The 15,522-nt window shown below is 36.6% G+C and overlaps 1 protein-coding gene across 3 annotated transcripts in view; it reads left to right on the forward strand.

The window, feature by feature from the left end:
• Nucleotides 1-15,522, forward strand: part of LOC150077059 (serrate RNA effector molecule homolog B-like) — a 218,337-nt gene that overhangs the window by 82,128 nt on the left and 120,687 nt on the right. For all 3 annotated transcript variants that reach the window (XM_090386175.1, XM_090386177.1, XM_090386176.1), the window contains exon 8: nucleotides 11,706-11,808. In XM_090386175.1, coding sequence (XP_090242301.1) covers nucleotides 11,706-11,808 — 103 coding nt within the window. The remainder of the gene's footprint in view (nucleotides 1-11,705; nucleotides 11,809-15,522) is intronic.

Below are 15,522 nucleotides of genomic sequence, written 5' to 3' on the forward strand. Positions count from 1 at the left end.
AGAAGAAATGTGTGTTTAATGTTGAAAACTGAAGTTAAAGAAGAACAAAGAAACAGAGTCACAAAATGGAAAAGAGGGAAACAATAAATGAATCAGAGAACCCTGAAGTCAGGCAGACTTCAGAGCTTCAACACTGACATTTGCTGAACTTTAGTTTAAATGGGGGGGGGGGGGGGGAACAACTTGGAAAGCTGGAATACATCTCACAAGTCATTAACTTCACTACCCCAAATCCTAAACAAGTTCTGTGTTGAATTATCTTATGATTCAACACAGAATCTATAACCAAGAACTCTATAACCCTATTTCTTTCCATTAGGAATTTGAAGCCAAGCTGGGGCTGGAATATTATATTATTTCTGGTTTAATGGAAAGGTTTGGGTCAGATAGAAATATGGCAATGAATACAAAAATAACACAAAAAAAATAAAATAATAAAATCAACCATCTCCTCAAGAAATAAAGAAAAGCTAAAAAAAATGATTAAGCTAACATTTGTTCAAAAAAAGTGAAAAATTTTATAAAGCCTTTGTTAATACAATAAAATGCATTGCTTATTAATACTATTATTATAAAATGTTTCCATAACAAATTGTTTTTATATAAGTAATACAACTATTATGCAGATATTTCCCTAGCCTGAAAATATAAAATCCTATTCTGTAGCCTTCCAAGCAAATTCCATTTGATGCACAATATGAAATCAGTATACGTTCACAAGTAGTATCTTCTAATGAAAGACAGTTCACATACCTTTATATGGTAGCACAATTACAGGGTTATCACCAAGTAAAAAAATGACAGGCCTGAACACTTACATTTCTTAATATTGGCATTGGTGACTTTGGTATCATTGAACATTCAAGATGTGGAATTTTATTATTCAAACCAAAACATTTATTATGTGATCCCCATGCATCCAAGACCATTTGTGAGTGTTGATCTGCACAGGAAATAATTACAGGGATTCACATCCACCAGGTATAGTAGCCAAGACAGTCCAGTCCCATATTGTCCAGGTTATCAATTGGAGATGATCTTATCATTAAAATGTTCTTTCAGGAAATGAAGAACTGCATTTACATGTTCACTTGATGATTTCAGCTGATGAAATTGTATGCTGTACCATGCATTTTTCAGGGAAAAAGCAGCTTTTATAACTTCATGGTGATGGTGGTAGTGGGGGGAGACTTCACTATTCTGTGAATTGTTTATTTTGCATATTTGGTTTATTTGTGCAGCCACTGAGGAAGTGCAATTCATCTCATCACTGAACCATACATAATGAATAACTGTTGCATTCTTTTTTTTAGAGATAGTGAAGAAATGACTCTGAAGGCCAACCACCTTTCTTTGCCAATGTCAATCAGGGATTGCTGTATATGCATTTTGTAAGAAAACAGTTTTAGGTCTTCTTGAACAATACTTAAATACTTCAATACCTCAGGCATCCCTGGACTTCTTTTTTGCCAATTATGCGCTTTTTATTATATCACAGAACAAGTCTTGTTCTGTGATATAATAAAAAGCGCATAATTGGCAAAAGTTCAAACTTGTGGTGCCTCCGTAGCCAGGTGGGAAGGAGCAGCAGTGCATAACACATGCTTCTTGATTAGACCGGGGTTCAAGCCCGTCACCATCAAATACGGAGTGATGCGGAAAGGTCAGGGAATGACCACCACATATCCTGGAGCAATATATGGCCTTAGTTGCTAATGCTCCTAAAAACCAAATAACAAACAACAAACAAACATTCAAACTTCTCTAACCTTGAAACTTTTCATCCCTCTTTGTGAATTGAGATGTATTTTCACATCTCCAGTTCATAGGGACCTTCCCAGAGATACTCTCATAATTATGGCTAACAGTTTACTTATTACTTTATATTTAGCTTCAACAATTTCTCTTCCATTTTACTCTCAGAATCATTTAGTTACCTCCATTGACGGATCCAGGTTTTTGTGCGGCCTGAAGCTTATACAAGTTTTGGGATACTCTTTAAGACAAAGAATGCAAAATTTCCTTGTATTCTTTTTCTTAAAGTTGGTGGCACTCCAGTGCCACCTGACACAAGGGGAAGTCTGAATGGAAAGAGACCGGTCTTAACCGATTGTGATTAAAATATCTTACTTTTGAAAATTTTACAAAAACATATGACCATGTGAATATATTGCTAGGGCCCTTCCCTGGGCCCTGAAGGGGCTCATGCTAGTGAGAGGCCCTGAAGCTTAAGCTTCATTAGCTTCCCAGTAAATCTTCACAGTAAATTAGCTTCACAGTAATTCTTTACGAAGCTCTGGTTAGAGCTTCGTAAAGTTGTTACTCTGTATCTCACTTGAGTGTATCGTGTTTCAATTTTTGCGTTGCATGTTCTTTGTTATTGATTTCTTATTTTCTTACTGTTTTAAATTTTATGACCAAAAAACAACGTCAGTGAACAGAAATATCAATTGGTTACACCAGCATTTTCCAAACTGGCGTCCACGGATCCCAGTTTGGGAAAAGGGGTCCATAGATCTCAGTAGTTTGGGAACCACTGAGTTCCACTATTAATTAAGCTACACTGATGAGCCAAAACATTATGACCAGTGAGTTGTTATGCAAATCGAAGCAGCTGTAGGTGAACTACGGTGCAGATTGGGACACAGTATAAAAAACACCTGATACTTAGCTCTGTTAATCAGTTTTACTCTTGTTCTTCAGATAGGAAAGGCAGCAGACTTAAGCGAGTTAGACAAAGGCCAAATTGTAATGGCCAGATGACTGAGTCAGAGCATATTCAAAGCGGCACGGCTGGTAGGGTGCTCACGGTCAACCGTGGTTAGTATCTACTGAAAGTGGTCCGAGGAGGAAAAACCCACGAAGCACCGGGGAGGTGTTGGATGACCACGGTTCATCGATGCTCGAGGTGAGCGAGGGCTCTCCCGGATGGTACGTGGCAACAGACGGGCGACTGTGGCACAACTCGCCAGTAATTGGAATGCTGGTGATGGGAGTAATGTGTCACAACACACAGTACATCGAATCCTGCTGAAAATGGGGCTGCGTAGCCGCAGGCCACTCTGAGTGCCCATGCTAACCATGGTTCACCGGCTACAGCACCTACAATGGGCACGTGAGCATCAAAACTGGACCTTGATTGATTGGAAGAAGGTCGTCTAGTCCGCGGAATCACGTTTCTTGTTGCACCATGTGGACGGCCAAGTACGTGTGTGTGTCGTTTACGTGGGGAAGTGATGGCTCCTGGATGCACCGTGGGATGAAAACAAGCTGGTGGCAGCAGTGTCACACTTTGGGCGATGGTCTTCTGGGATAACCTGGGTCCAGTCATTGCTGACCAGATACACCCTTTCGTGGCAACGGTCTTCCCCGCTGGCGGTGCCATCTTTCAGCAGGATAATGCACCATGCCACACCACCCGGATTGTTTGAGACTGATTCACGGAACATGAGGAAGTGTTGCACTTTCCCTTCACAGCCAAAAGGCCAGGGGTTGACAGATAAGAGGTATTAAATAACATAAGGCATTAAAGAACAAAACAAGATGACAGCCGACCGGGCTAGCCGAGTGGGTAAAGTACCTGCCCGGCAACCCAAAGGTCGCGGTTTCGATTCCCGCCTCGGGCTTGGATCAAAGTACTGCAAAAACCTTGGGAGGTGCAATATGGCCACAGAAGCCAATGCGCCAACAACTACCAAATCAAAAAAAAAAAAAAAAAACAAGATGACATTAAATGATATAGGAGATTTACATAAGATAATAAGGTGACGAGAAATGGCATTAAACAAATTACATTACAAATTAAATTATAATACAAAAATTACTAAATCTTACTATGAGATTTAGAATATTAAGCTTAAATACCCAAATGACAACTGATACACATACGATTTACATATACTATTGTCCTCACAGTTCATGGGAGAGAGCAGTGCCAGGCTCATTTCCCTGTTATGTTCATTCGTTAATTCACAAGGTTCTTCAAGTGATGTGAAGGGTATGCTATCTTTGGATGTGAAGAAAGACTTTTTCTTGTGCACACTGTCTGGACCAACGTTGAGTATTCCTTACTGGGAGCAACCAAGGCAATTTCACTTCTGTCTAGACAGTTGCAATTGGATGTAACACTTTGTCAAAGGATGGTGGCAGCATGTCTCCAGGGGTCACCGATCCCAGTTTTAGTTAAGCAGTTTGATTTGCAGATGCAGCTAACAGTTCGCAGTCTCTATGGAGTGTGTGGGGCCAAGTATCCCACGTCTATATCATCGGTTGACAGCAAATTTCTGAAGGTCTGCATCGATGTCCTGGATTCGTTCCGAGCATCTGGTATGGTAGGAAATGATCTGATGAGTGGAGGCGTGAATGAAGAGGGCAAATAGTTGGGGTGGCTCTGAGCTGGACAGGTGGAATCCTCCAGCCACAGAGATCCCAGAATGAAGGAGACGTGATCATACCGGTCAACATTTTTACTGTGATTACCAGTCTTTTTTTTTTTTACTTCGAGGAAAGAGGGCATCGTAGGGATTGCCAGGGCCATTTCGTAAGATGGTTGAAGGACAGTGTATACTTTAATAAAATTTGTGATAAATGTGATGAAATTTCTCTGCATTAATCTTTTTTCAATTCCTACTATTAGTTCACACTCTCCCTATATATATTTATATATCTTGTTAAAATTTTCAATCGTTAATAAAATACTTTTTATTCATCCACTCAAGTTCAAATAAATTTTTTTAAACTTGTAGTGGATGACACTTGATGTTAATACAGATTTTTCAAATATTAATTCATTAATTAAATTTAATTAATTAATTTTAGTTTTATATGGGAGGAAAAAATTTCTCTTATATAAGATATTTAGCAGGATATAAATTTAGGAATAAAATTGAAATCAACAGGCAGTAGCTCAATCAGTAAAATGCAAGGATTTCAGTATTTTTCATGTGAAGGTGAAGAATGCGAGTTCAATTCTTGCGAAAATCAATAATTTTTTGATAAATTTTTGTTATTCATCCACTCAAGTTCAAATACATTTTTTTAAACTTGTAGTGGATGACACTTGATGTTAATACAGTTTTTTCAAATATTAATTTATTAATTAAATTTAATTAATTTTAGTTTTATATGGTAGAAAAAAATTTCTCTTATATAAGATATTTAGCAGGATATAAATTTAGGAATAAATACCGTCAGTGGCAAAGCGTGTAGATCGCTGGAAAAAAATTTCTTTTTCAGATTCTTTTTTCATTCTGGGTTCTAGTCTGAGTCAAGGAGGGAACAAAATGGAAAATGAAACGTGAATAAAAATAATGGTCCAACACCATATATAGAAAGGAAAATGGAAAATTGCAAGGAAATTCACTTTCTATTTTGCCACTTAATATTGTGATTCTGTCATATGTATATACATATTTATATTAATTATAATTATTTAATAAAAAGTAACTAAAATAAAATTTTTCTTTGTTGACCTAAGTAGGAATTGACTTTAAAAAATTTTTTTTTATATTACTTGTTGTGCATAAGTTGGTTTCAGGACTTATTATGTCTGGACTTTAATTGTTTTTGAGGAATATGAAAGTTTGTGGAAATTGAAAAACTATGTAAATAAATAAATAATTATATAAATGTATTTTTATATATATTATATGTAATTATTATATATTATATAATTAATATTTTTCTGTTTTCATTTCCTAGTATGAACCAGAGCTAAATGCTTAATACATTCTACGTTGATATCAATATTTGTAAAAGAATAAGAGAAGTTTACCTCAATATGATACGTAGAACACTTCCATATGATACTCTCCAGAAATTAAAATGAAAACAATTAAAAAATAGAAAATCTTACATTACAGTAAAAAATAATTAAAAATCAATTTAATGCAATTAAAAATTATGAAAAAATTGCAAAACGATTTTCCTTCCTGAAGCTGACAATGCTTTTCAACCATATGTTGCGATCGCAGGAATGAAAATTCAATTGTTTTTGTTTTAATTTCTGGAGAGTATCATGTGGAAGCGTTCCAAGTTTCATATTGAGGTAAACTTCTCTTATTCTTTTACAAGTTTTCATTTTACAGTTGTGTCCCCATACCCGCTGATTCAGTTACCTGCGTTAACCACAGAAAAAACCAGAAAAACTTAACACTTACTGCTCACGTGTCCAATACAAAGCTTCCCTTTAATTTTACAATGTTGCATATGGTTTGGTCACCAACATTACAAGGGTTCTTTAGAGATTTAACGGATGCACTGTTTTCAAACTTTTGAATAATTTCAAGTTTTTGTTTAATTGAAAGCACAACTCTTGCGTTTGCCCATCATTTACACGATTTCTAAACAAAAACAAAAAAAAAAAATAGTTACTATAAAAAAAAAAAAAATTCCGACATCCCTGACATAAATAATGAAACAAAATTTGTCCTTTTGTGGTGCGACGGAACACAACAATCAGTGCGATGCACTAAATCAAGCTAAACATTTGTTCTCTCTCCCTTTTTTTTTTTTTTTTTTTGAGCGGTAGGTGTGAAGACAGCGAGGGTTGCAAGATAATAATAGGTGCACTAATCTCCCAATGACGACTTATTATCCGGTTCTTGTTGCTTATTTACAACTTGCAAAATATCTGTTTATACCTCTTCTAGTTATTACTTGAATTTTATGATTTCTGGTTAATTTTTTCTTTTTTTTTTTTTTTAATTTGGAGTCTTGAAGTGTCCTGGTAAATCGAAAGTCTGCTGTACTTTATTATAACTGTATTTAATGTTGATAAAGTCTTACTGTGTGTTTAATTTATCAATTAAACTTTATTATGTACATGTATGTACAAGAAAAATCACATTATATATGGGGTCAGCAGGTGTTTGCTTATATCCACGGTAGGCTTGGAACGTATCCCCCGCAGATATGGAGGTCTTACTGTATATATATATATATATATTTGAACATTAAAGCAGGATTATTGTCAAAAACAAAATTGTAATTTTTATTTAAAAATTTAATAGTAGCAGTAGTATTCAAAAATCATAAAATAAAAGTCATCATTATTTATTCTTTTCTTTGCAGTAATTTCATCTACATTTATTTATGTATTATTTAATTTGATTTTATCAACTTCTGTACCAAATTTCAAAGAATTTCTTCAGTTTCACCATGTGTAAACCTACATCACCTCAAATCAAGTTGAAAGCTTACATTTGCCTATATCAATTCTCAGAACTGATTTGAAGTATTGCTCAAAACATCAAAGGCAGATATTGTGGGGATTTCAGAGACGTGGTGTCACACAGATATAAGGAATGCAGAACTGGAATTTGGGGGGTACAATGTCTACAGAAAGGATAGACAGGATAGGAAGGGAGGAGGGATAATGCTATTAGTTAAGAAATACATAAAATCCAAGGAAGTGAAGCCAGTGGACATCGCCGGACAGTGCAGTGTCGAGTCAGTTTGGTGTTACATAAGTATTGGGAGATCAAAATTGAGAGGAGTGTGCTATAGGCCTAACGACTCTGATGAGTATAATAAGAAACTGTATAGAGAAATAGAGTGGGCCAGTAAATCAGAGAGTCTTATAATGGGGGATTTTAATTTCCCAGATATTGACTGGAATTTGGGGGCTGGTCACTCACACACTAGCAAGGCTTTTGTGGATTTATTGGATGATTGTTTTCTACATCAGTATGTTTGGGAGGCAACTAGAGGGAGTAATACTCTTGATTTGATTATCAGAAGTGATTCTTCATGCATTAAGAATCTGCAGATAAATGAACCACTAGGTGGCAGTGATCACAGTGTTCTGAAGTGGGAGTTACTCAAAGAGGTAACTACCATTAGGGGTAAAGGGAAGGGGTATTGCTTTCGTAAAGGCGACTACGATGGACTGAGACAGTATTTAAATTCTATACAGTGGGACCAACTGATGATGTTACCAACAGCAAATTCAAAATGGGAAGCATTCAAAGAACTTATCTTGGAAGCTACTAGGCTTTACATACCAACTAAGAAATATTGTTCAAGGTTTAGGCCTAAGTGGATGTCAGATGAACTAATGAGACATATGGCAGAGAAGAAAAATGCATGGGATACATACAAATTAACATGTGACACAGAAGCCTATGATAGATACAAGTTGATCTGTAACAAAGTTACAAAGGAGGTTAGGTAGGTGAAGGCAGATTACGAAAAATCTTTGGCAAGGGATGCAAAGAAAAACAGCAAAGAGTTCTTTACTTATGTAAACTCTAGAAGGAAGGGGATGAATCAGATTGGTCCACTTGATATCGATGGGTCAACTGTTGATGATCCTGCTCAGGTAGCTAACAAACTAAATGAATATTTTGCATCGACATTCACACATGAGGAGTTATTCAGCGAGGAGAATGCCAGAGGTGTATTCAACTCTGGCAGTAAGCTAGAGAATCTTGTAATAACTGAGAGTAAAGTGGAGGAGAAATTGTTGAGGATAAATACAAGAAAGGCACCTGGGATGGATGGGATCTATCCAGTTATATTAAAGGAGGCAGCAAAGGAAGTAAGCAAACTCTTAGCCATAATTATGAGAGCTTCCTTGGACTCAGGGGAAGTACTCATGGACTGGAGATGTGCAAATGTGACCCCAATTCACAAAGGAGGATCAAAGGGCGACACAAGTAATTATAGACCTGTTAGTTTAACTTCTGTTCCCAGAAAATTAATGGAGGCACTGGTTAAAGAAGCACTGCAGGATCATCTAGACAAGACTTCAGTTATAGCTCAGACACAGCATGGTTTTGTTAAGGGGAAGTCTTGCCTGACCAATTTGATTGGATACTATGCTGCAGTCACAAAAGAACTGGATGCAGGGAATAACTTTGATATTATATACTTGGATCTTAGAAAGGCTTTTGATACTGTTGCACATGGTAGACTGCTGCACAAATTGGAGCAGTGTGGCATTGGAGGCAAATTGCTGCTATGGATAAAGGGGTGGTTGAGAGGGAGAAGACAGAGAGTGGTAATCAATGGACACTGCTCATCGTGGACTAATGTTATTAGTGGAGTCCCTCAGGGTTCAGTATTGGGTCCATTATTGTTTTCTGTATTTATAAATGATATTGATGATGGTATATCAAGCTTAATGTCCAAGTTTGCAGACGATACAAAGGTTGGCAGGGTTGTCAAGGACACTACTGACACTGTGCTGCTGCAACAGGATCTGGAAAGGTTGAGCAGATGGGCTGAGAGGTGACAAATGAAGTTTAACATTGACAAATGTAAAGTACTACATATGGGAAACAGCAACCCAAGAGCAACGTATCAACTCTGTGGTACTACACTGACAGTGGTAGAGAATGAAAGGGACCTGGGGGTGGTTGTGCAGGCAGATATGAAGTTCTCTGAGCAGTGCAGACGGGCTGCAAGAGTAGCTCATGGTGTATTGTCGATGATATATAGGAATTTTTCTAGCAGGGATAAGGAGGTGATTATTCCCTTGTATAAGGCAATGGTCAGGCCACACCTAGAGTACTGTATACAGGCCTGGAGGCCTCATTTCAAGAAGGACGTAAAGATGCTGGAACGAGTACAGAGAAGGGCAACAAGATTGGTGAATGGAACAAAGGGGTGCTCTTACGACGAAAGGCTTAAGTTTTGCAAATTACAGTGTCTGGAGACTAGGCACCAGCGAGGTGATCTGATAGAGGTGTATAAAGCCTTGAATGGTTTGAGCATGCTCAATGCTGATGGGATTCTTCCTCTTGCTCAGAATAATCACCTGAGAGGGCATAAATTCAAATTGAGGAAAGACGGATGTAGGATAGACGTGAGGAAATTTGCCTTTAGCCAGCGGGTGGTTGGTTGGTGGAACAGACTTCCATCCCTTGTAATGGAAGTTGATAGCCTAAATAAGTTTAAGGCTCAGCTGGACAGGTATTTCGAATGAACATAGGGGTGAAGTGGAAGTGGTTATTTTTTATTTATTTATTTTTTTTTTTGGCTGATGCTGCATAAGCTTGCCTCTACTAATGCTAATGCTAACTGTCATAAATATAAAAACTGATTACTATTACTTGTAAACACGCTTGATAGGTAGCAGCACATCTCTGCAGATTTTCAAAAAAATTTCCGTGTGTGTGTGTGTGTGTGTGTGTGTTCATTCTCCTTTGGTCCCATATATGGAAAAAATGTATATATAAAGTGCTTACTTGTGAAATGTTAATATCTAAGATACAAGGTTTGTCTAAAAAGATTTAGGACTACATTCATAAAAAATTTATTGGCATTTAACCTTCAAAGTAAATTCCTTTTAACTCGATACACCTCTTAGCACAGTCATACAGATTCTAGATGGTCCTGTGGAACTGATCTTGTGGAACCCTTTTTAACTCCCTCTCTCTTCATGCTGGTTTAGATATCTGAAACACTGTCGAAATGGTGCCCCTTCAGGTGGAATTTCACTTTGGGGAACAAAATAATCAGCAAGTGCCAAATCTGGTGAAATGAGGGATCGCGAAGCACTTTAATGCCCTTCCCTGCGAGAAATTACTTGATGATGGGATCACGTTGTGTGAAGGTGCATTATCATGACAAGAACCACTCACCTGACTTTGCTGTGTCTGGCCTTACATGCCAAACTCGTTTCAGTAGTCTCTCCATCAATCCTCTGTAAAATTCAGATTTAACTGTATGTCCATCCAGTATAAATTCTTTGTGCACAGCGCCTTGCCAGTCTAAAAAAATTGCCAACATTGTTTTGGTTTGAGATTTTTGGAATCAGATTCTTCAGTCTTGGCAAATTTTCTCCAACCAATGCAGCTGATTGTCTTTTTGTTTTGGGTTCGTAGGCAAAGCACTAGGATTCATCACCAGTTATGATTTTTTTAAAAAGCTCTGGATCACTCTCTGCCAACTCAATCAAATCTCAACATGCAGCAACTTGTTCCTCCTTCTGTTCCATCATCAATGGATGGAGTACAGAGTGGAGCATGCTTCCCTTTTTTTCAAATCTTCAACAACAATCAAACACAGTATCCTTTCTGATATGAAGCTGGTCTGCCATCATTCGAACGGACAAGCAGCGATCTTCCATTAACAGCTGCCAAACTTTTTCGATGGTTGAGTCAATACAAGATTGGGATGGGCGACCACTCTGCATATTGTCCTGAACATCTTTCTGCCCTTTACGGAACTGGCCATACCGACAAAAAATGTTGGATCGTGATAGTGCTTAATGTCCATAAGCTGCACTCACCATTGCAGTGGTTTCAGTTGCATTTTTTATGGCTTTAAAACAAAATTTTATTGCCACTGTTTGCTCGATACTTGAATCCATGATGACATGACTTTACTGTGCCAACTTAAACACAACTTTCCAATATAACTTCTTTGTGCACATTGATGAAACATGGCACAGAGGCAGTTCAAACTTGATAATGAATAGTTTCAACAGTGGCCAATGTATGGCACTACCAGTATCATTTAAAAAAAACGATCCTAAAACTTTTCAGACATCTTGTATTAATCAGAGCTTTTTTTTTTTTGTATTACATGAACATTGTTTTACATTGAAGTGTATCTTTATTTTCAGTTATTTTACAGTTTACCTTTTACTTTATTCTCATTTATTGCATTGTTATAGCAATTTGATGTGTTTAGCACCCTACAATTTTAAAACTGTTTTCATATTTCAAAAATGTTTTTTCTCTCTCTCACTCACTCAGTTGTTCTTCGGCTGCAGAGTAATGCTCCTAGTGAAGAAGTTCCAACAAAAACGGAAGAAGAGGCACCAAAAGAGTTGGAGTCATCCAAAGGGGAAACAGACTGGTAAGATATTGAAAGTCTTGTGAGAAGAATTTGAGTATTATTAAGTTAAGGGAAAAGATGTGTTCCTGAAAAGTCTTACTAAACAAAATTTCGTTAAGCAGAACCTATTTTTCCAGTTATTTCCATTATATTATTCAAAATTAATTCTCTTACAAGAAAATTTCATAAACAAGAGCTTAAAAAACTGTAGCAGAATAGGGTTGAGCAAAATTGTTTCTTGTCATGACTCCAACCTGTAATAGCTCTGAATGAGTCACCACAACAAATTTCCACTTTTTCCATCTGCCTGTGACAGACGAACTGAATATTCATTCAGTTCATTTGTCAGTATTCCTCCCACAGGAGATAGTCATAATTAAGGAGGCCTTAATTGTAAGAAAGACAGGGAATATATATTCTGTAAGAAAGACAGGGAATATATATTCTGTAGGAAAGGCAGATGGCATAGATCCCAATTATGTCCACTGAGTGAGTGCAAAAATTGATGACACTACAAACAGTTTATCAGCTGGTAAGTATTAGATAAAGCATGGTAACACATGTGGCAACTGATGATGTAAAGCTTAGATGAATTGCTTATGAAATATAAAGTCATGTTGAAAACTTATCATGAGATGGACAAAATGTTCTTGTGTCTGCATTTCTGGAGGTCCTGGTATCTGCATGATAGGAGGGATTTCATGATAAAAACCTTATGGCTTAACTCTAGGCATGAGGGACGCTACAATGCTTATGGGGAAAATGTTTTTCAGTATGGTTGGCCTTACATGGTAGATGGAATTTATTTTGTGAAGACAGTGCAAGGACTTTTGCTAAGGATATTCAGGATGCATTAATGGTTTTGGAGAATCTGCTAATTGTTAGGGAAGTTGGATCAGGTGAAGTCAATAAAAGTGGAATAGGACAGAATTACAGTTGCATCCTCTCTAAGAGCTTATATGCAACCATTAATTATCCTAAACACTGAAAAATCTGCTAGCCATCTAAGACCACATGGAAAAACACATAAGTGGTGTATTGGGGTTATCAAAAGCAGCAAAGTACAAAACTTAATTTAGCTATACAGTAATACCAGAAGTATTCTATACAAATTAAATGAATTTGATCCTTTGACCAGGTCAGCTAATGCTGATGTAATTGGCTTACTAAGACATAGTGCATTAGAGATATGAGTTAAAAATTTCATTTCAGTGAATATTCTGTGTTTAGGCTAGATGGGGAGGAATGGAGGGGATGGGAAAGTGATACACCTGATCAAAAACTGCCTTGCAGGCAACAAGAATGATCTGAGTCAGATCAGAGTAATGCAGATGATGGGCCATTGTGGTGTTAAATGACTTGCAGTGAAGAGATGATAGTACTGTATATTACACTCAACAACAAATTTTGGGTCATATCTTGTTACGGGCATGAAAGTAAGTTTACTTTATAGATTTTGCGGTGCTAAACATGGAAATAATCAATTAGCCAGTAGAGCAGAAATAGATGGCATGGAGAAGTTACATAGAGTTAAATAGAGCAGAAAAAGATGACATGGAAAAGTTACAAGCAATGAAAATTGCTGATGCCTGTAACAGCTACGAATTGATCTGTAACAATACCACAGTTATCCTGGCAAAGGCAGATTATGAGAAAGCACTGGCTAAGGGAGCAAAAGCAAAGAACGAGGACAATTTGTTTTTCCTCAGATTCGAATACTGAGATGGAAAAGGATGAATCAGATTGGACCCTTGTATAACAGATGCAGGAAAGAAAATACCTGTTCATTTGCAGATGAATTGAACAGGCATTTTGCTTTGATGATTATAGAAGAAAGACCTTATATGGTGAACTGTGTGAGTGACCTGGAAAGCATGACATTAGCAATATTCAGAAGATTATATTCATTACATTTCATGAAATGTTTTCACGAACTGCATGTCATGAACTCCATGAGTTCATGAAATATATCCAGTAATTTTGTGGGAGGCAGCATGAGAGCATTGACCCAAAGTTAATTATGGGGATGTTACTACACTCAGGAGTTATTCCCTTGGATTGTAGAAGAGCCAATGTATTGCCAATACATAAAGGTGGCTTTAAGAGAAGTGGATAACTATTGACATGCCAGTCTGACTTCAGTGGTAGGGAAAATTATGGAGGCAGTGGTAAAGAGTGCATTATAAAATCATTTAGACAGAAATTTAATTCTGAAGTAAACAGCATGGTTTTATAAAGAGCCAACCTGGTTAGCTATTTTGGCAGAGTCACTCATAAGCTAGATGTAGGAAATAATTTCAGAATTGGTTACTTAGATTTAAGCAAAGCACTTGACTCAATCCTGCTTGAATCACAGGGAAAATCCATAGATCGACTGCAGGGCAGAAAGCAGAGGGTTGTGGTTAACAGTTATTCTTTAGATTGCACTAATGTAAGAAACTGAGTTTCCCATGGATCGATACTGGGACCACTCTTATTGATTTTCTTAAATGACATCTACAAAGGTATAAGAGGGAGTGATATCAAAATTTGCGGATGATATCAAGATCTATAGAGTAGATAATGATCAATGCCAAACAGAGCTCCTTGAGGACGACTTAGATAGACTTCAGGGATTGTGTTTTAATGCAGCAAAATTTAAGGTCTTACATTTGGGGAACTCCAAAATAATAAAAACTTGGTGGAATTGAACTAAAGATAATAGAGGAAGAAAGAGATTTACAACTTATATTATATTTAGACATGAAGTGCTCTGAGCACTGTAGACCAGAAGTAGAGATTTTGTTGGCTTGCACTTTTATAGCTTGCATTATCCATTATGATGATAGAATTGGATGGTAAGTTTGGCAAAAGTTGTTGCTCCACTCATGTTAAAATTTTCAAAAGTTACGTCATTGTAACAATCCTCAGTCTTTCAGTCTTTGTATTCAATTTAAGCATTAAAAGTGCATTGTTAATAAAGTCGTACTTCTACCAGCATGTGCATGGGTTGAGAGCCTTTTCCAGTGGACATTTTATTCTGTGCTCATTATATGACTCACAGAAATTTTTTTTATATGTCACTAATAAATGCAAGATTTCTCAAAATGCTCAATAGGATGACCCTCTGTTCTTTTTTTTTTTTTTTTTTTAATCTTTTGAAAATACCTAGTTCTGTAGCTTGCCATTTCCTGCCTTTGAATCAAAATTAATTATTTAGATTGGCACTTTTTTCATGAAAGCCTGTTTGTTTAAGATTGTAAAATGTTCATACCCAAAATCAAAATATGGCTCTTATTTCAAAATGTGAAGAAGTTTCCTGATAGTTGACTTTATTTTCTTCACAACATAAAATTTGTAAGTCTTTCTATGAATGGCACATCTGTTGAAATTATTTGCCACTATTTTTTATTTATTTTATTTTTTTTCGCTTTACCTTTCAGAGCTGAAAATAATAGCTTACCATGAAATTTTAGAATCTTATTATCTCCTGCAACACTTTCTCTACTGTTAACAAGATTTGCTACATGCCACATTATACTTTTCAAGATCTTTAATCATTCTCAATTCACTTTGTCTCTTCTTAATATATTTTGCTACATTAAACATAATTGACATGCTGGGGTAATGTAATGGCTACTCAAAACTGATTTTGATATTCCAGCCTTTTCTGCAGACATTATACTGGAACAGACAAAAACTTTTACACATTTATATATCAAATCCAAGTTAAAGCAAACAAATATTCTCATCCCT

Source organism: Mastigoproctus giganteus, chromosome 12 (genome assembly GCF_048544385.1).
Source record: "Mastigoproctus giganteus isolate SK-2022 chromosome 12, ASM4854438v1, whole genome shotgun sequence".
In the NCBI taxonomy this organism is placed as follows: Eukaryota; Metazoa; Arthropoda; class Arachnida; order Uropygi; family Thelyphonidae; genus Mastigoproctus; species Mastigoproctus giganteus.